This window comes from Diabrotica virgifera, chromosome 8 (genome assembly GCF_917563875.1).
Source record: "Diabrotica virgifera virgifera chromosome 8, PGI_DIABVI_V3a".
NCBI classification, from domain to species: Eukaryota; Metazoa; Arthropoda; class Insecta; order Coleoptera; family Chrysomelidae; genus Diabrotica; species Diabrotica virgifera.
In genome coordinates, this window is record NC_065450.1 from 65143847 (window position 1) to 65164762 (window position 20916).

Consider the following 20916-nt stretch of genomic DNA (forward strand, 5'->3'; position numbering starts at 1 on the left):
ATTACGATTAGGATTTTTTGCACAATCTTACTCAAAATGGACCCCTTTTAACAAATTTGCATGTTGCCAGGACCAAAAGTGGGTCAAAAATTTTTTAAACGTTTCTTTTTTCGTTTTTTTTCCTAAAATTATTTTTTTTGAATGGTACAAAGTTTTTTTTAGGTCTTTTGGATCATTCCAAACAGAAAAGGTCTTTAGTGACTTTTCTCTAAAAATGATAGTTTTTGACATATAAGCGATTAAAAATTAAAAAATTGCGAAATCGCCCATTTTTAACCCTCAAAATCTAGGTGAAAAACTGAAAATTTGAATGTTTCCAAGGTAGGTAGATATTCTTTAAACATCGATTGATGAAATCCCGAAGAGTTTTTTGCAATACAATATTCAAAACTCCTTTGTTTTTGAAGTTATACTTCTTTAAGCACGAGGGTGAATTTTTATTTTGCCGGGCGCATGTGCACACCTATGACAGCCCTGGGCACTAAGGCTATCTGCTCCCGGTAAGGGTGGTTATCCCTTATCCGAGGGTTGGAATAATTGATACGCTGTTACTTGTTGAGTTGTTTTATTTATACTCCCATGAGCATAGCTGGTAGCACCGCACCCAAAGAACGTCTCGTGAATAAAGAGACACTATCTTTAATGTGGAAATATTACGTCTGATCACCAAAATAGAATGACGAATGTCTCATATAGTAATAAAGAATTCCCTTGTTATAGTTTAACTGTTTATATATTTAGAACTGCCTATTCAGCATCGACCATGAAAAGTGTTTATAATTGACTCTGCAATTATTAGTGAATCGTGATCTTGGCTAACAATATTTATATAATCGAATGAAGGTTGTAATGTTGTTTTGATGACATAAATAACTGAAAGTAATTATCGTAGATAATTACAGGGTGTTTTTAAGATATATCTACTGAGTACAGATGAATTCTTGTACACCTTCCCTTTTTAGGAATTTTCCGACTACGGGGAGGGAAATTTGCAAGTCGTACTACCAACCCATACTGTGTTGTAATCAATACAAAAAAATTTATTTTATATACAACTTCCTAAGCCTACGCAAATACATAAATAATATAAAATGTTCGTTTAACAACATTGTTTCGTAACACTTGTCACTCACTGTGTTTTCGGATTGTAAGCATATAATCTATTCTTATGTATTTCCTTGATTTTATTGTTTTCTATTCTGATTTTACAATTAACGTTATTTACTTCTGTTATTGTGAAAGGACCTACATAAAGACTATCAAACTTACCATTCTCTTCCCTTTTTACAAGGACTAGGTCTCCTCTTTTAAAGTGTTGTGGTGTTGCTGTGAGCTTATTCTTTTCTTCTTGCCGCTCTTTTTTGTCTTCATTGCTTCTAGTGAGTTGACCTATCGTGTCTACGTATTCTGTGTCCTCTGGTTTCGAAGAAGTGTCCGATATCACGTCTTCTTTGACAAGTGTTCTATTCGGTTTGTTAATGTGGCATTCATGGCATTGTTTAACGTATTTTCTTACGTCTTTTTCTAAATTTTTCCATCTAAATCTTGCTTTTAGCTTCTTTATTAGTCTATTTTTCTTTAAGTGTCCTCCGAACATCGGGTGATTATGGTATTCTTCTATTAATCTGTGTTTTTCTTTGTCATCTTTTATTGTTTCTGGTACTTCACATATGTATATTTCTATATTCTTCAATTTTTTATTTCCTTCTTTAATAAATTCATCAATTGTGCACATTTTAAAAATAATATCATTTACGTATATTTTTACTTTACGTACTGCATTCTCTACCGCCAGCTTATCAAGCTGTACCAACGCTTGGTTTAAATCGAAATGATTCAATCCTGTGGCTATGCTTTTGCTGCATTTTATTTTGTTTTTGGCCCTAATGCTCAGTCTTGGTGAGATTAGTTCTGCTCCAAAGGACAAAATTGGTAGTCTATGCGCCTCTAAATTATTTAGTACCTTCCTTACTGTCTGTTTGGTGGCTTCTGGCTGTAGTGCGAGTTCACTTTCAGCCTTTGTTTGTCTTGCTTCTTTCTCATTTTCTTTTGCTTGAGCTCTTGTTATAGCTAGTATATGGGCGTTGTCTATGTATAGGTTTTTTAGTTGATGCAATGTTATTCTTGAAAGGCTGTCTGCGTAGTTACTTTTCCCTGTTATATACTCTATTTCGAAGTCATATTCTTCTAGGTCTAATCTGATCCTCGTGAGTTTTGAGGTTGGTTCTTTCATTGCAAATAGGTGTGTCAAAGGTTTATGGTCTGTTTTTACTTTGAATGTTGGTGCTCCATATAGATAACATTTAAAATAATTAATTCCCCAATGAATCGCTAGTAATTCCTTAACGATTATAGGTTTATTACATTCTCCTTTACTAAAACTTCTTGATGCATATGCTATAGGTAGGTCAATTCCGTTATAATCTTGACTTAGGATTGCTGAACAACTCTCATTGGATGCGTCTGTTGTTAAGATAAACTGTTTGTTGAAATCAGGATATTTTAAAATTGGTGGTTTCGTCAGAGATGCTTTAAGCTTTTTGAATGCTTTTTCACACTCCTCGGTCCACGAAAATTCTACTCCTTTCCTCGATAATTTGTTGAGTGGTCTGCATATTTCCGCAAAATTTTTAATAAAACGTCTGTAATAGTTGCAAAATGCTACAAATCTCTTTGTTTCTTCCGCTGTCTTAGGTGTCGGATATTGTTCAATTACTGCATACTTCGCTTTGTCTGGTGATACTCCCTCTTGAGAAAGATCATGTCCTAAATATGTTACTTCCCTTCTAAAGAATTGACATTTTCCTGGGTTAAGTTTCAAATTGAATTTTCGACATGTCTCGAATGTCTTTTTCAGGTTGTCTAAGTGATGTTTTTCGGATATTCCAATTACTACGATATCGTCCATGTAAAGAAATGCTTTGTCTGGTGTTAATCCTGAAAATGCTATTGACATCATTCTTGAAAAGCTATTTGGGCTTACATTTAATCCAAAAGGTAATCTGGTAAATTGAAATGCTCCATTTTCTGTGCTGAACGATGTGTATTTTCTCGATGATTTTTCTAATGGTATCTGGTGAAAGCCTGACATTAAGTCTATAACTGAAAACCATTTTGCTCTTCCTAGTTGATCTAATATCGAATCTATTCTTGGTAATGGAAATTTGTCTGTAACTATCTTCTTGTTCAGTTGTCTAAAATCTACGCATAATCTCCATGCTTTTCCTCCATCTATAGCTTTTTTCGGTACCAGTACTACTGGACTGTTGTACTCGGATGTAGATGGTTCTATGATTCCTTGGTCTCTTAGGTTTTGTACTTGTCGATTTAATTCCTCTGTTTGCGCATGAGGTGTCCTATAATTCTTGATATATACCGGAGTTTGGTCTTTAACTCTTAGTTTCTGTTCGTAGAAATTGTTACAGGTTAACATATCATGCCTTAGGGCGAATATGTCCGAATATTCCTCGCATAACGATACTAAGTTGTCTCGTATGTATTCTGGTATGTCTAATTTCAGTGATTCTCGTAATTCTTTTTTTCTGTCCTTGCTGTCGTTGACTAGCCTATATATATTGAATAGTTTAATATCCAACGTCCTGATTGTGCTTGCGTCTACATTTACTGTTTCGTACGTTGTGTTCAAAATTTTGATGTATGGATTATTACTTGAAATAATTGCTCTTGCTATGAATATTCCTGGTTGTATTTCTTGCTGTTCCACTATCCTGTCTTTCTTTAACGTTTGAAAAATTTTTACGATTCTGTAAATTTCACATCTAGGCGGTATTATTATGGTGTCATTGTCTATATTATCCAGAATTTTCGTACTAATGTAACAATCGTTGTCCTCTTTAATGTGCATTTTAAGGTTTGCGTAATCTAGTATACATTGAAAGTTAGAAATAAAGTCTCTCCCAATGATTCCGTCTGTTGGAATTGGAAAGTTAGGTTCTACCAATTGAAAGATGTGTTCGAATCGAGTTCCTTTTACTTCGAGTGTTGTCTCAACTTCTCCCATTGTTTGCAACTCTCCTTTAGTGACTCCTTTTATTTTCGCCTTTGTGTTTGGTTTCACCTGTTCCTTCATAAAATCTTGTGAACATTTTAGTATTGAGATATCAGCTCCTGTGTCTATGATAAAAGTGCTTGTGTTTTCAAGAATTCCTGTTTTCATTCGTACAAAGTTCGTTAGGTTTAGGTCGAAGTTGTAAATGTTATATTTTATTTCTGCCTGTGTGCTTCCAACTTCTTGTTCATTCAAAACCCCAACTGCTGGTTTTCTTGCTCTTCTTGACTGTCCTCTATTTCTAGTAACCTTACGTTCCTGTTACGTCCGCCTCTCTGGTTTCCTCTGTATGTTTGATTGTTAAATTGTCTGTATCCTCTGTTCGAATAATTTCGTTGATTGTCCGTTGCTTCTCCTTCGTTCCGTTGTCCGAAGTTATTTCTTCTTCCTCTGTCATATTTGTTATGATATCCTCTTCTGTATTGCTGCTGTCCTCTCCTATTCTCGTAGTTTGTCCTATAATTTAAGACTCTTCCTTGTGCATTTTCTTCAGTCGTATCGATCGACAAAAATTTAGATACTACTTCCTGCGGTGATGTAAAGTTACCTGCTTCCAGTATTATCTTAGCTTTCTCTGCATTAGCGTTTCGTTTCATTGTTGTTACTACAGCTTCGGTCGTATATTTCTTTGCTAAGTCAAGTGGCATTCCTTCCGCTATGTATGCTACTTTTAATTGTTCTGCTAACTCTTCCACTTCAGATGCGTACACTGCTGCATCTCTATGCCCTTGCCTTTTTTTGGCTAATTTGGCTATTAAATTCTTCGGATTATCACCTTTTAATTCTTTCTTTAGTACTTCAGCTATCCGTGGAATTGTATCTTCTGTGGTTATTAGGTTCCTAGCCTTATTGGTGAGTCGCGTTTTTATTAGCGTTACAGCTGTGTCTTCATGACCTTCTGCCAATTTTCCAAGTAGTTCTAATGCGTCTAAAAATGGTTGTAATTTCCCTGCGCTTCCATCGAACTCGTTGGGCAATATCTTGCTTGCGATATTCAAAAATTCATCGATTGTCAAAGCCATGTTTAATATTGTTATATCTTGTTTTATGTCACCTTTTTTCTCTTTTATTCCGTCGTTAATTATTTCTTCTTCTCCTTCCTCGTCGCTTTTTCCTTCTTCTATTTCCTCATCGCTTTGTTCCTCTTCAACTTCCTTGTCGATTGGTTGATGTATTGAACTTGGAACCACTGTTCTCACATTTACTGCTTGAAATGATCGTATAACTTTGTCTCTGATTTTTCCAAAATATTTGTTGCACGATTCCCTTTGTTTGTCCGAAAGTGCTTCCCAGTTTTTCCTAGTCAATTGTGTGAACTTGTTATAAGCTTTAATTAGCTGTGTCGTTACTTCTTCCTTTATGTCCTTAGATTTCGGAACTTTTTTCTTTAAGACTCTTCTGCTTTGCCTGTCTATTTCTTGTGCAATTTCCTCAACTATTTTGACAAAATCTTCCCAAGTAACTTTGTTGCTACTCATCTATACATAATTTTTTTTCTTTTTTCCAGCTTCTGCACTTCTTAGCGAAAATATAAATTCGATAGTCTTACGGTGTATATAGATATGTAGTATATAGATATATAGTAAAAATATAGAGATAAAATAATACGTCAATATATGGTAAAAATATGTAAAAATTGCAGTAGTAATAAAAATTCAAAAATAAATAACGTTATATTAACCCTTGTAAATAAGTAGTTAGAATAATAATTTAAATGTATTATGCATATAGCGTATATTTGTTATATCGTATATTTATTTTGATAGGTATATTTACGATAGCAAATATTAAAATCATAAAAATTGCAAAAATGTACTAAAAATCAGTAGTCAAATAATAAATGAATAAAAGTCAGCAAAGATAAGGTATACGTTGATAAATATGTAAAAAAATCATATAAAATTGTATCATTGCGTCCTATAATAACTTAATATGAGGTTAAAAAAAATCTTTGTATATTGATAATTATTGGTAATAGAATAGAATAATTAAGTAAAAATAGGTAAACTTGAAACATATATTAATGTAATTAAGGTAGCACATAATGTTTATACTTTATACTTTATATTAATCAGGAAATACCATAAAAATAGCTAATATGGACTTACCACTTTTACGCGTCTTTGTTCGTATCACAAGTCCTCGCTGCACGTTCCATAGCATTGTCCATTTTCCATTGTCCCACGATGTTCCATCTCCATCCTATTCCATTTTCAGCTCCGCGTCGGCCTGATGTCTCCATCCATTTTACATATACCACACTGTTGTCTAAGGTGGTCTAGGTGCCTGAACATTGACGTGTTTCTTCATACCTGTCCTGTTCACCAGTCCTGAGTTCTTCCCTGGTTCTGGATCGCCATATGACAGCCCTGGGCACTAAGGCTATCTGCTCCCGGTAAGGGTGGTTATCCCTTATCCGAGGGTTGGAATAATTGATACGCTGTTACTTGTTGAGTTGTTTTATTTATACTCGCATTAGTATAGCTGGTAGCACCGCACCCAAAGAACGTCTCGTGAATAAAGAGACACTATCTTTAATGTGGAAATATTACGTCTGATCACCAAAATAGAATGACGAATGTCTCATATAGTAATAAAGAATTCCCTTGTTATAGTTTAACTGTTTATATATTTAGAACTGCCTATTCAGCATCGACCATGAAAAGTGTTTATTATTGACTCTGCAATTATTAGTGAATCGTGATCTTGGCTAACAATATTTATATAATCGAATGAAGGTTGTAATGTTGTTTTGATGACATAAATAACTGAAAGTAATTATCGTAGATAATTACAGGGTGTTTTTAAGATATATCTACTGAGTACAGATGAATTCTTGTACACACCGACAGTATGGTCACGTATGGTATTTGTCGCTCAAACGTAATACGGGATCTGATTGGGTGTTAAAATTATCTGTCAAAATTGTTCAATAATATGGAGATTATTGATAAACAAATGTTGTGTATATTAGTTTTTATTGTTGTGAGGACAGAGACAAAAAGCGAGTTTATAATTGTAGTGACTTTTTAAATAGTTTTTAAAAGCAACAGGTGCGTACCTTATTGTAAATGTTTCAGTACTGTAATAAAAAATTACAAATTACGTACATATTTGGAAAATGTACCTACCTACTTAGAAGGTATTAATGCTTTGATTTATATAATTTGATATTTTGTCGTATTTTAATTCCACAAGATTCAAACTTATTTGATTAAACTAAGAGAAGCAACTGTCAAAAAAAATTTAAAACGTTTAATTGCTATATCTTCCCAGTTCATTCACATGTCTCGGTAGTTAAATTCTGCGTGGGGTGAGTTCAAAATAATCTAACAACCTGATAGACGCAGGTTCAATTCCCAATGCAAATTTTTATTTTTTTTATTTTTTTATACATTTTATGATTGTAAGTATATTTATTATATTTTTTTCAGACAATACGTAATTAGTTAAAAATTTTCTCAACAATTATTGTTCAGAAATCATTTCTTTGTTTCATTTTTCAATGTGTTTGCGTGTGTTTTATTCTTTTATTATTTTAATTTTTGGTATAGTTTTAATAAATTTTTTTGGAAAGTAGTAAGTATTAAAATTAGTTTAATATTTAAATAAAAAATATAAATAAACTGTTTAAAGTATATTGATTTCGTTGAAATCATATAATAGAAGTATAACTTCTTACGTGCGTTCAAAGTACACACACATTCTTTTTTTAATTGCTAATCAAGCGTGCGCGACACTATTTTCCACCGTTGCATGTTGCAGTTGCATGTTACAGTATGGAGCAAATGAAAGGAATAAATTCGTTATTTAGTAAACCGGCGACTTTAAGAAAAAATCCCGAAACAGATCGATTTTTATTTTTAAGTTATGATATTGTGGCATATTTAGTATACTAGTGACGTCATCCATCTGGGCGTGATGACGTAATCGATGATTTTTTTAAGAGAATAGGGGTCGTGTGCTAGCTCATTTGTAAGGTTCTTCAATTCTCTATTCAGTAATATAAACATTTATATAATTATTTATACAGGGTGTCCAAAAAAAGTTTTTAATTAAATTATTTAAAAAAAAAAGGAGAATGTATGTAATTTATTTAATTCAAAATACATTTTACTGTTACCCGAAAACTAAAAATATGTTTATTTCACAAATAAACATTGCTTTTCGATTAAATTCAATGTTCAAGCGAGCTCCCGCCAGCCACCTGCCTGTTTTGAGAACATTTAATTTAAGCGAAAAGCAATGTTTATTTGTGAAATAAACGTTGTTTTCTGATTTGTGAAAGCAGTAAAATGTTTTTTGAATTAAATAAATTACATACATTCTCCTTTTTTTGTCAAATAATTTAATTTAATAAACATTTTTTGGACACCCTGTATAAATAATTATGTAAATGTTTATATTACTGAATAGAGAACTGAAGAGGCTTTCAAATGAGCTAGCACACGACCCCTATTCTCATTTAAAAAAATTATCGATTACGTCATCACGCCCAGATGGATGACGTCACTTATGCCACAATATCATAACTTAAAAATAAAAATCGACCTGTTTCGGGATTTTTCCTTAAAGTCTCCGGTTTACGAAATAACGAATTTATTCCTTTCATTTGCACCATACTGTATAATAGTTCAGAGAAATAAGGAAAAAAAATAGCCTGTTGGTGACACAACCCCCTCCAGGCCAAAACCAAATTTTTTGAGTAATATGGACATCTATAATAATAACCTATATATTTCCTGCAGCCGATTTTGATGATATACATAGTTATAAACAAATGAAGATCAAAAAACGGTAAATTTTCGCTTTTTTCGTCTATTACTAAGAAAATAGTCATTTTAAACAAATTTGAGAGTAAGAAACTCATAAACGGTATAAAAAAACTTCAATATGGCGTTTGCTTAATATCTCTATCCTTATTGGTTGCTTAGAAAATTGCAAAATAAATCATAAATTTTGAGTTTATATAAATATTTATAACTTATGTAAAAATTAACTTAGAACCTTCTTATTAAACGGAATGCTGAGACTTATGGTGCTTAATTCATACCCTAAATTTCGAAGAAATTGGTCAAATTGTTTAAAAGTTATTTAATTTGTTTTTCCCAAATTTATTTTTTTGCAACACTGTAAGTCAGAAAATGATGAAGCTACAGTAATACTTTGGATAGTTTATGGAAGAAGGAAATTTACAGTATTAATTTAATTAAAAAAAATTACAAAAAATAATTAAATATAAAAATAATAAATTATTATTATTATTATTATTATTTTTTGTCATTTATTTTTAATAATGGTAATAGTATAAATGTTCTTCTTTCATAAACTGTCCGAAGTATGATTGTAGCCTCATAATTTTCTGACTTGTAGTGTTGCAAAAAAAATGAATTTGGGATAAACAAATTAAATAACTTTTAAACTATTTGACCAATTGCTTTGAAATTTAAAATATAATTTAAGTACAAGAAGTGGCAGCATTCCGTGTAATAAGAAGGTTCTAAGTTAATTTTTAAATAAGTTATGAATATTTATAAAAAATCAAAATTTATGTTTTATTTTGCCATTTTCTAAGCAACCAATAAGGATGGACATATTCAGCGAACGCCATATTGAAGTTTTTTATATGATTTATGAGTTTCTTACACTCAAATTTGTTTAAAGTGCTTAACTTTTTGGTAATAGACGAAAAAAGCGAAAATTTAGCGTTTTTTGATTTTCATTTGTTTATAACTATGTATATTATCAAAATCGGCTGCAGGAAACATATAGGTTAATAATATAGATGTCCATACTACTCAAAAAATTTGGTTTCGGCCTGGAGGGGGATGTGTCACGAGAAAAATCTTATTTCTCTGGACTATAAGTGTATACACATGCAACGGTGGAAAATAGTGTCGCGCACGCTTGATTAGCAATTAAAAAACAAAGGAGTTTTGAATATTGTATTGCAAAAAACTCTTCGGGATTTCATCAATCGATGTTTAAAGAATATCTACCTACCTTGGCAACATTCAAATTTTCAGTTTTTCACATAATTTTTGAGGGTTAAAAATGGCCGATTTCGCAATTTTTCAATTTTTAATCGCTTATTTGTCAAAAACTATCAACTTTGGAGAAAAGTCACTAAAGACCTTTTCTGTTTGAAATGATCCAAAAAACCTAAAAAAACTTTGTTCCACGCAAAGAAAATAATTTTAGGAAAAAAACAAAAAAAAACTTTTAAAAAATTTTTGACCCATTTTTGGTCCTGGCAACATGCAAATGTGTTAAAAGGGGTCCTTTTTGGGTAAGATTGTGCATAAAATCCGAATCGGAATATTTTTCCTAGCGGATGCGCAATGGCTTTCTGGACTACTAGGGATTGTAGCTAATAGCTAACTATTCTTGGATGAGGTGGATTACTCCTCTGTCATTTATAGCTTGCTGTGTGTCTTGGCTGCTGTCGTGACTCTTCATTTCTTCCTGTCATTGCTCCTACGTCTTCTTCTACATCACCCAGTCATCTTCGTCTAGGTCTTCCCCTACACCTGGGCCATAGTGGCGTCCAGTTAGTTATCCTTCTCAACATATCTGATTGCGGGCGTCTCTGTATATGTGCGATCCAATCTAAATGGAGAGGTTTTATGTTTCTGACTATATTTTCTCTTTTTATTTCTTCTTCAATTTCGGCATTTGTTTTCATTATGATTTCTCCCTCTCGTGTTACATTGTAGCGCAGTATTGTTCTCATTATTTTTCTTTCAAATTTCAGAAGGCTATCCGAGAGAGGTATTAGACAAGGATGCGTGTTGTCACCTGACTTATTTAACATTTATGATGAACATGTCATGAGGATGGTTTTAGAAGGATGGGCCGGTGGAGTAACAGTAGCTGGTAGGAAAATCTCCAATTTAAGATTTGCTGATGACACTATACTTATAGCAGCAAATGAGCAAGAAATGTTTGATCTTCTGCGAAGAGTTGAGTACGAAAGCAATAAAGTTGGTCTGAAAATCAATAAAGCTAAGACAAAAATAATGGTGGTCGACAGATTCGACACTATTCAACTGACGTTAACATGTTACAGGAATGCCAGATAGTAAACACATTTATCTATCTCGATTCTAGGATAACTAACGATGGTAACTGTGAAGCAGAAGTTCGGAGACGTACTGGTATGGCAAAAAATCCGATGAGTCAACTAACTAAAGTTTGGAAAGACAGATCTATCTCTCAAAATATCAAGATGAGACTGGTGAATGCCCTTATATTCTCAATATTTCTATACGGAGCAGAGACTTGAAACCTTCGCGCATGCGAGCGCCAAAAAATTGATGCCTTTGAGATGTGGTGCTGGAGAAGAATGCTGCGCATACCTTGGACAGCTCATAGGACAAACGTTTCCATTCTAAACCAACTCAATATTAAAAAACGCTGTCCACAATATGTCTGCAACGAATTCTGCAATTCTTTGGTCACGTGGTTCGCAGAGGTGACGACAGTTTGGAGAGATTAATTGTTTCTGGAAACGTTCCGGGGAGAAGATCAAGAGGACGATTACCAACTAGATGGTCTGGCCAAATAAAGTATTCAGCTGGAAACTCATTCTGCGAAGCTCTTAGAGCAGCTGAAGATAGAGACCAATGGAGAAACATTGTTAGGAATATTGAAAGAAATAACGATCCTCAGTAATGAGGAAACGACAAGAGAGAGAGAGAGAGGGGGGGGATCTTCCTCTTTTTTGTTAATCGTCTTTGTCTCCATCCCATGTGTAACAACAGGTTCTATTAAGGTCTTATATAGGTTCATCTTTGTTCTCTTACTTAGAGTCTTGCTTCTCAGCAGATTTCTATTCATTCCATACGTTTTTCTCCTTTCAGAATTCTTTTCTATACGGATTTCTATGCGGAGCAGAGACTTGAAATCTTCGCGCATGCGAGAGCCAAAAAATTGATGCCTTTGAGATGTGGTGCTGGAGAAGAATGCTGCGCATACCTTGGACAGCTCATAGGACAAACGTTTCCATTCTAAACCAACTCAATATTAAAAAAAAAAGGCTGTCCACAATATGTCTGCAACGAATTCTGCAATTCTTTGGTCACGTGGTTCGTAGAGATGACGACAGTTTGGAGAGATTAATTGTTTCTGGAAACGTTCCGGGGAGAAGATCAAGAGGACGATCACCAACTAGATGGTCTGACCAAATAAAGCATTCAGCTGGAAACTCATTCTGCGAAGCTCTTAGAGCAGCTGAAGATAGAGACCAATGGAGAAACATTGTTAGGAATATTGGAAGAAATAACGATCCTCAGTAATAAGGAAACGACAAGAGAGAGAGAGAGAGAGAGAGAGATCTTTCTCTTTCTTGTTAATCGTCTTTGTCTCCATCCCATGTGTAACAACAGGTTCTATTAAGGTCTTATATAGGTTCATCTTTATTCTTTTACTTAGTCTTGCTTCTCAGCAGATTTCTATTCATTCCATACGTTTTTTGCCTTTCAGAATTCTTTTCTCTGTTCTCTCTTTTCCGGTTTCCCTATTGTTACTCCCAAGTAGCTAAAGGTCGATACAGTTTCAAATTTATGATTCTGTATTGTTGGATATTTCTGAGTTGTTGTGTCGTCCTTCCCAATCGTCATGCATTTTTTGTGCTGGTTTATCTCTAGTCCTATTCTCTTCGCTTCCTTATCTACTAATTTTTCAACTGCTTTTATAAGTGTCATCTTCATCTTCCCTATGATGAGCAGATCATCTGCATATATGCTACTAGTTGAAGTTGATCTGTAATAATGTTTTTGTTTGCAAAGTCTGTCCTCATTATTACTTCCAATATCAGGTTAAACAGTGTCGGTGAGATGGAGTTACCTTGTTTCACGCCATTCACATTGATCTCCTTAGAAGTTGTTCCGTAGAAACTGATCTTTGCTGTGATGTTCTTTAGGGTCAATATTAGTTAGTATATGTCTTAATTGTTCTGGGATTCCAAGATTCTCTAGGTCCTCCATCATTTTCGTCTGACTGATTGTGTCAAAAGCGCTTTTAAAACCTATGAATGTTAGGAGCATTTGTTTGTTGTATTCTCTCGATTTTTGAATTAGTTGCTCCATTGTATGTATGGAATTAGTTGTCGATATTCCCGGTCTGATCCCGTTCTGGTATTCTCCTAATATTCGTTGAGCGCATAACTTAAGACTCATATTTAGTATGTTTACTAGAATTTTATATCCGGTGTTTAATAAAGTTATTGCTCAGTAATTCTCGCACTCCTCCCGATCTCCTTTTTTATATACAGAGAGAGTCTGTAAAGTGGAATAAATTCAATATCTCAAATACTAATTGTTTTTTTTTTGGAAAATGCTCAGACCCGTCGATTAGTATTTCAAATTGTCCTTTTTGACATTCAATAAAAATGTATAGAGGGTGTCCCAATTTAGAGATATGACGTCATCGTCGATTTTCTTAAATGGCAACACTGTCATTTTGATAGCTAATTTGATAGGGTTTGTAAAGTTATACATAACTGCAAAATATCAAATTTTTATTCTCTACCATTTACAAGATAATAGAAAATAACAAAGTTATATCTGTAATTTGGAATATATTCAATAATTAAAATACTAACTGTTTTTTTTGAAAAATGCTCAGACCCGTCGATTAGTATATCAAATTGTCATTTTTGACATATAATAATAATGTATACAGGGTGTCCCAATTTAGAGATATGACGTCATCGTTGATTTTCTTAAATGGCAACACTATCATTTTGATAGCTATTTTGATAGCGTGTGTAAAGTTATACACATCTGAAAAATTTCAAAATTTTATTCCCTACCATTTACAAGATAATAAAAAATAACAAAGTTATGAAGAACAAGAAGTAATCAAATAATAATTGAATTTATTTATTTCAATTAAGCAAATGCTCATAACGTTGCCCATTGACAATTTGACAATAATTGAGGGCAACATTATGAGTTTTTGCTTAATTTATTGAAATAATTAAATTCAATTATTAGTTGATTACTTCTTTTTCATAACTTTGTTATTTTTTATTATCATCTAAATGGTAGAGAATACAAATTTGAAATTTTGCAATGGTGTATAACTTTACACACCCTATCAAAATAGCTATCAAAATGACAGTGTTGCCATTTAAGAAAATCAACGATGACGTCATATCTCTAAATTGGGACACCCTGTATACATTATTATTATATGTCAAAAAGGACAATTTGATATACTAATCGACGGGTCTGAGCATTTTTCAAAAAAACAGTTAGTATTTTAATTATTGAATATATTCCAAATTACAGATATAACTTTGTTATTTTCTATTATTTGTAAATGATAGAGAATAAAAATTTGATATTTTGCAGTTATGTATAACTTTACAAACCCTATCAAATTAGCTATCAAAATGACAGTGTTGCCATTTAAGAAAATCGACGATGACGTCATATCTCTAAATTGGGACACCCTGTATACATTATTATTGAATGTCAAAAAGGACAATTTGAAATACTAATCGACGGGTCTGAGCATTTTCCAAAAAAACAATTAGTATTTGAGATATTGAATTTATTCCACTTTACAGACTCTCTCTGTATAGGTACTATTATACCTCTGTTCCAATCATCTGGTAGTCTGTTTTGTATCCATAGTTATTGTATTAGCTGGCATATTTCTTTATGTAATTCTCTTCCTCCGAATTATATTAATTCCACTGCTATTTTATCTCCTGCTGCTTTTGCGTTTTGGAGGTTTTTAATTTCTTTTGTATTTTTTCTTCTGTGGAAATTTCTACTTTGTTTTATCTTGTACTATTGGTCTTGGTCTTGATTGCAGTGTGTTTCGTCCGTGGTGAATAGCATTTTTCATAATATTCTTTCCATATTCTGCTGACCTGTTTGTCTTCAAACATGGTTTCTCCTTTTTGGTTTTTTTAGTCCTCTTTTTTAATGCTTGACTTATTTTATGTTGCTGTGACTTTTTCGTAAAATTGTTCTATTTCATGATTTTTTCTGTCTCCTGCAATATCCTCCAGCTTTTTATTTAACCAGTCATTCTTCTTTTTTTTTATTTGTTGTGTTGGCTTTGGGACTCGCTATTTTTTATTCTTCCCTATTTTTTTCTGACGATTTGTTGATCCATGTCATTCTGGCTGAGTTTTTTAGTGTTCGGTTTGTTTCGCAGTCTTGATTTTACCAGGCTTAATTTCTTTTTGTCATTCTTTTTCTTTCCTATTGCTTTGTTTGTTGTTTCATTTATTTTGCTTTTTAAATCTTGTCATCTGTCGTCTATATTTGTAGGTTGACTAGTAAGGTTGGGTATATTTTCATTCATCTGTTGTTCAAATTTTTCTCTTGTTTCAGTCTCTTCTATTGCTCCAAGGTTCTATTTATTAGAGTTTGTTTTAGCTGGATATCTATTTTCCTTATTATTATTATTACCTTATTTTTATTATTACCAGAAAGTGATCCGTATCCGCATTTGCCCCTCTGCAAGATCTCGTGTCCAATGTTTTTTGTACTAAATCTCTGGTTGCTAGGACCTGGTCGATTTGATTTTCACTGCCAGACGGGTGTCTCCAGGTTGTCTTATGTTTTCTTGGGTGCTTAAATTTTGTCGATAGGAAGGTCATATTTAGTGTTTCTGATTATGTTGATTAAAAGCTTTATAGACAAGGCAAAAACGGCGGGTTCGTTGGAAAAATATTCCCATGAGATTTTTTGCATAATCACATTCGTGAGACACCACAGAATAAGGTTCAAGAAGTCGCCCACGCGAAAAGTGGTCCAATTTTTTTTAACAATTTTTTTTAATCAAGTTGCAAAAATCAATATTTTTGGCCCGGACAAATTTTTTTACATTTTTTCGGACCATTACGGATAAAAAGGTCTTTTGTAATTTTTCTTTAAAGTTGATCGTGTTCGAGTTATAAGCAATATAAAATTTGAAAAACGCGAAAATGCCCGTTTTTAAGACGGGTTTTTCATTAATACCTCGGTTAAAAATTATTGTTATGAAAGTCAGAAAGTGACTAAATCAAATTTAAAGCCCCCCCTACATGATCCTGCAGAAATTTGTGTCATTAATTTATTACTAAGCTGTTATTTTTAATTATTAATAATGAGCGGTAAGATCGTATTGAGTGAGTGCGAGTGAGATGCGCCATTGGACTGCCTGAATGGCATCATTTTCGCACTCATCATGGACGGCCGCCTAATACATGGCTCTGGCTCTCATGGCTCTCATAATTATGCATGGCTCTGTGCATGGCTCTCATAATTATTACTTAAAAATAACAGCACAGTAATCAAATAATGACAAAAATTTCTTCATGATCTTGTAGGGGAGGCTTTAAACTTTGATTTAGTCACTTTCTGACTTTATAGTAACAACTTTTAACAGAGTTATTAAGCCTTGAAAATCGCCATTTTTCGTTTTTTATTTCAATTTTAAAATGCTTTTACCTCGAAAACGATCAACTTTACAGAAAAATTATAAGAGATCTTTTTTATCCAGAATGGTCCAATAAATTTAAAAGAAGATTTTCCGGGCCGAAAATATTGACTTTTGCAATTTGATTAAAAAAAAATGTTAAAAAAATTTGGACCACTTTTCGCGTGGGCGACTTCTTGAATCTTATTCTGGAATGTCTCACGAATGTGAATATGCAAAAAAATCTCATGGGAATATTTTCTCCAAAGAACCCGCCGTTTTCGCCTTGTCTATTAACTTTTCAATAGCAACTGACGGTTTTATTTTGTACGTGTAAATATTGTTCATTTTTTGTTAATGAACTCTTATCTCCAGAATCTAAAACGCAAATATAAATTATATTATGAAATATGTGAATTAATTTTTCTAAAGTTTTTTTAAGTAAAATAAAACAGCTAGACATTTTTAAAAATGTCTAGTCCCCAGGTCGACTCAGCCTGAATAAAATGAGTACCTTGGGTAAAACCAGGAGTAATAATAGGCGGTTGAAGCGAAGCATTGGCTCTCTTAGCTTCCTTGTATACCTTAGGCCCTAGATATAGCAGACTACCCTGCTATAACCCCAAAGCCGCGTCAGCAGTATAAAACTGGAGACTATTATTATTATACTTTACAGTGTGTACTTTAATATACTTTACCTCATAAATATAAATATCCTTTTCAATTTTTACTATAATATCGTCTCTATAAGCTCCGTTAATGACCTAGATAATTACCTTAGGGAATTTCTCATCCCTTGAGAGATAGCTGCAGTTTTCGCACGTTTTCGAGGAGCTTTAGGAGCTAATTTTACGTCATAATGGTGGGCATTTACTTCATTAACTGCACTGGAGAGGACGAAAAGAGCAGACCGCAAACGCGGATAAGAATTCTAATTTCCGCTGTTAGTAATTCATTTCCGCAGAGAATAGGATTTAATTTCAGGAAGCAAGGAGAGTACAATGCTTGAATTTTCTTTACTTCAATTTGTAAAATACTACTAGTATAATAAAAACAAGAATGAAAACCGCTAAACGCCGTAAAAATGAGTGGCGCTTACAATATTCCAGCTACAAAAGATCTGATATGAATATTACGTGGCGCGAAAATGTATTTAGTTTTATTTTAAAAGATTTTTCCATAATATTTACTAAATTTGACGTAAACAGGTCACAAAAGAGTAACTTCGATACAGTTTGAATTTTGAAACTCTTTTGTGGCGCGTTTATTTCAAATTCAGCAAATATTATGGAAAAATCGTTTAAAATAAAACATTAAACTTTTATTTTGCATTAAAATGAAAATACATTTTCGCGCCACGTAATATTCATATTAGATCATTTGTAGCTGGAATATTGTAAGCGCCACTCATTTTTACGGCGTTTAGCGGCTTTTTATTCTTGTATCAGAAGTTTTTCAAAGTTTTTTATAAATTAAATGTATGAAGTTGAATGCATTTTTTCTCGATTACACGTTAAGCTTTATAAATGGTTGCCTTTGTCGTATTATCTCCCAAATGATCTAGTGTCCATCGAATGTACACTAGATTTTTTTTCTATTCGAAATAGATTGAAAACAAAATTGGGATGGCCGGTTAATGAACTCGGATTGCCCGTTGCCAGATCAAATTTGGCGTCGTAACCACTACAACTACAAAAACCATTTCGGGAATAATCGTTAATTTTATTATACTTTTGTAGCTTAATAACTTCTAAACGGCTTAACTGATTTTAATCACTAAACATGAGTTTGAAACGTATTAACAAGTAGTATCTGATGCATCTAAGGTAAAGTATGATAACTGAAGCTATTACAGGAATTATTGAACTTGAAAAACCGTTTTTCCCATAGGAATTAGATTTGATCATATTTATGAAGCCTATAACTTAAAAATTCGAATTTTCCCGGTTATGAGGTATACACCGTCAGATTCGTCTAGAGGAATCCTTCTATAAACACTCAGTTATTGGCGCAATTCGTAGGTTGAAATTTTGAGTAATTGTCGAAAAACCAAAATTTTCAAAGTTTAGTTTTTCAGTTTTTTGGCGATACTGAGCCGTGTGTATGTCTGATCCTGATGGCTTAAACGCCATTTGAAAGCTTAACTCAACACTATTGATTTGGTGTATTTGCGGTTCTTCTGTCTCTTCTTGAACCGAAGATACCCCCAAAAAATATGCCGTTTTGTACCTACCAAGTCCTATAGCTAGTTTATGGGTGGTCAAAAGTCACAAACTACACCGGTCCTGAATCGGCCCTGACTCCCTCTTCAAATACAGAAAAAAAAATTCAGATCGGTTTAACTTTTCCAGTCACATGCATACATATCCACAAACATTTTTCCTTTTTTAAATAGAAATTGAGTCATATTTCTGAGCTCGGTAACTTTTGAATGGTATAACCGATTTTCAAAATTAGACATGCGTTTGAAAGGTAATGATCAGTACTATTAGAAGCCGTAAAGGTGGGACTTAAATTTTTGAAGTTTTTGGGAGTCTTGGGGACGAGAACGAAAAACTAAATAGGAAGGGCCGTAAAATCCACACTCTTAGACCAAAATGGATGGTTGGCATATGAATGGATGAGTCTTTTCCTGAACTTTAAGATGGGAGTTGGAAACTCCCATGAGATGGAACTTTAGAAAATCGAAAATTTCTTGTATATATAGTGTCGCGTATAGGGGGGTGTGTAATACTTTTTAGCATTTTTGTAGAAGTGTGTTCATTCTGTAGATTTTTGTGAGTAAACATAATGGCAAAAGTGATAATGTATATTTGACAAAGCTTTTTGTTTTATTATAACTTTAGCAGCTATTACAAAACTGCGTTTTTTATTGCAGTGCATCTTTAGACCAACTTTAAATGAGGAATCCTGGACACGAGGAAATTACCAGTGTGTTTGCAGACCTGGATATTATTCAGAGTACCACAATGGTATCTTTAATGGAACGTTAGTAGAGAGTAAGTATTGTTAGTTATATCGTAACATATTTTATACAGGGTGAGGCAGATAAAAGGCTAATTAGAAATATCTCGAGAACTAAAGGTAACAGAATCATGAAAATTAGAATTCAGGGGTTTTCAAAAGTGAACTATTTAATGAAAGTATTGTCATCTATTTGCTACTTTCGGTTATACCGGAAGTTGCTTATAACTTAATTTTTAATGGGACACCCTATATATTTTTACATTTTTGGATTGTTCTCGATGTCTTATTTCTTAAAATATTCGGTTTTGTAATATTATATACGGCAGTTTAAAAGATATTACGTTTTTTTATTAATTTTGTAGCAATATTCACACCCTGTGGAATTGTACAGATTTTACATCAAAAACTTTATTTACATTCAAATTATTTTTAATATAGTCTGTTATTGTTAAAAATTATTACTAAAGCGAAATATGTAATTTTAGTATACAGGGTTGGTCGAAACTAGGAATGAGTATTTTCTGGGGTTTCTTCAATGGAACACCCTGCATTTTATTATTGTAATGAAATGATATTTTATGGTACTTTTTTATTTTTTAAGCATTTCCTCTACCTAACTGCTTTAATTTGTGAGTTATTCGTGACCCTTTAAGTCAAACATTAATTGCAACAAAAAATACGTTAAATATTATTAGGTTGGCCGTGAAAATATTCAGTCAAAAAAATTTTTTGAAAATAAATACATATTAATCTAGACACTAGACTGATCCCTAATTTGTTGATGTTGGATAAGATATCAAAATACCTACCTACGTAGTTAAAATTGTTGTTGCGTAAAATATTAATAAAAATTTACAATATTCTACCTAATTGGTATGACACTAATTTGCTAAAACATTTAACATTATACTATTTTTATAGTTGCAGATGTTTTGTTACCATTACTAAAATGAATTTTTCTGAGGAACTGATTAATATGATTTTGGTGCTAGGAGAGTATAACAAAAAATGTGTTATTAGCAATAAGAATTTATCATCAACCTCGTAGGGTAGACTTTGAATTAGAAGATACGTAGAGACTATTTCCAAAATTTCATTAAAATCCATACATTAGAATAGAATTCGGAGGTAATATCCTATTTTTGTTCTCATTGACTGGCGTATTAACGATTTTAATGTTTAACGGATGTCTGTGCTTTATTAATAGACCAGGACTAATCTGTAAAAAAACGTGTATTTTTTGATGTGAGAGTTGGCATTCGGATTTTTGCAGATAAAGTTAGGTGACACCTTTAGTAATAATAATTGACTTATGCTCCTTCTCAAATATGCCCGGAACATTAATAAAAAAATTAAAATATTTAAAAATTTCAAAAAACATCGATTTTTTTCGGCTTTCTTTGCTTTTAACTTTAAAACGGTTCGTTTTGGAACAAAGTCGTACACAAATAAAATAA

At 32.8% G+C, this 20916-nt stretch overlaps 1 protein-coding gene across 2 annotated transcripts in view; it reads left to right on the plus strand.

Moving 5' to 3' along the window:
• LOC114331767 (probable G-protein coupled receptor CG31760) overlaps positions 1-20916 on the plus strand; it is a 923592-nt gene that overhangs the window by 806036 nt on the left and 96640 nt on the right. For both annotated transcript variants that reach the window (XM_050659675.1, XM_050659676.1), the window contains one exon: positions 19371-19491. In XM_050659675.1, coding sequence (XP_050515632.1) covers positions 19371-19491 — 121 coding nt within the window. The remainder of the gene's footprint in view (positions 1-19370; positions 19492-20916) is intronic.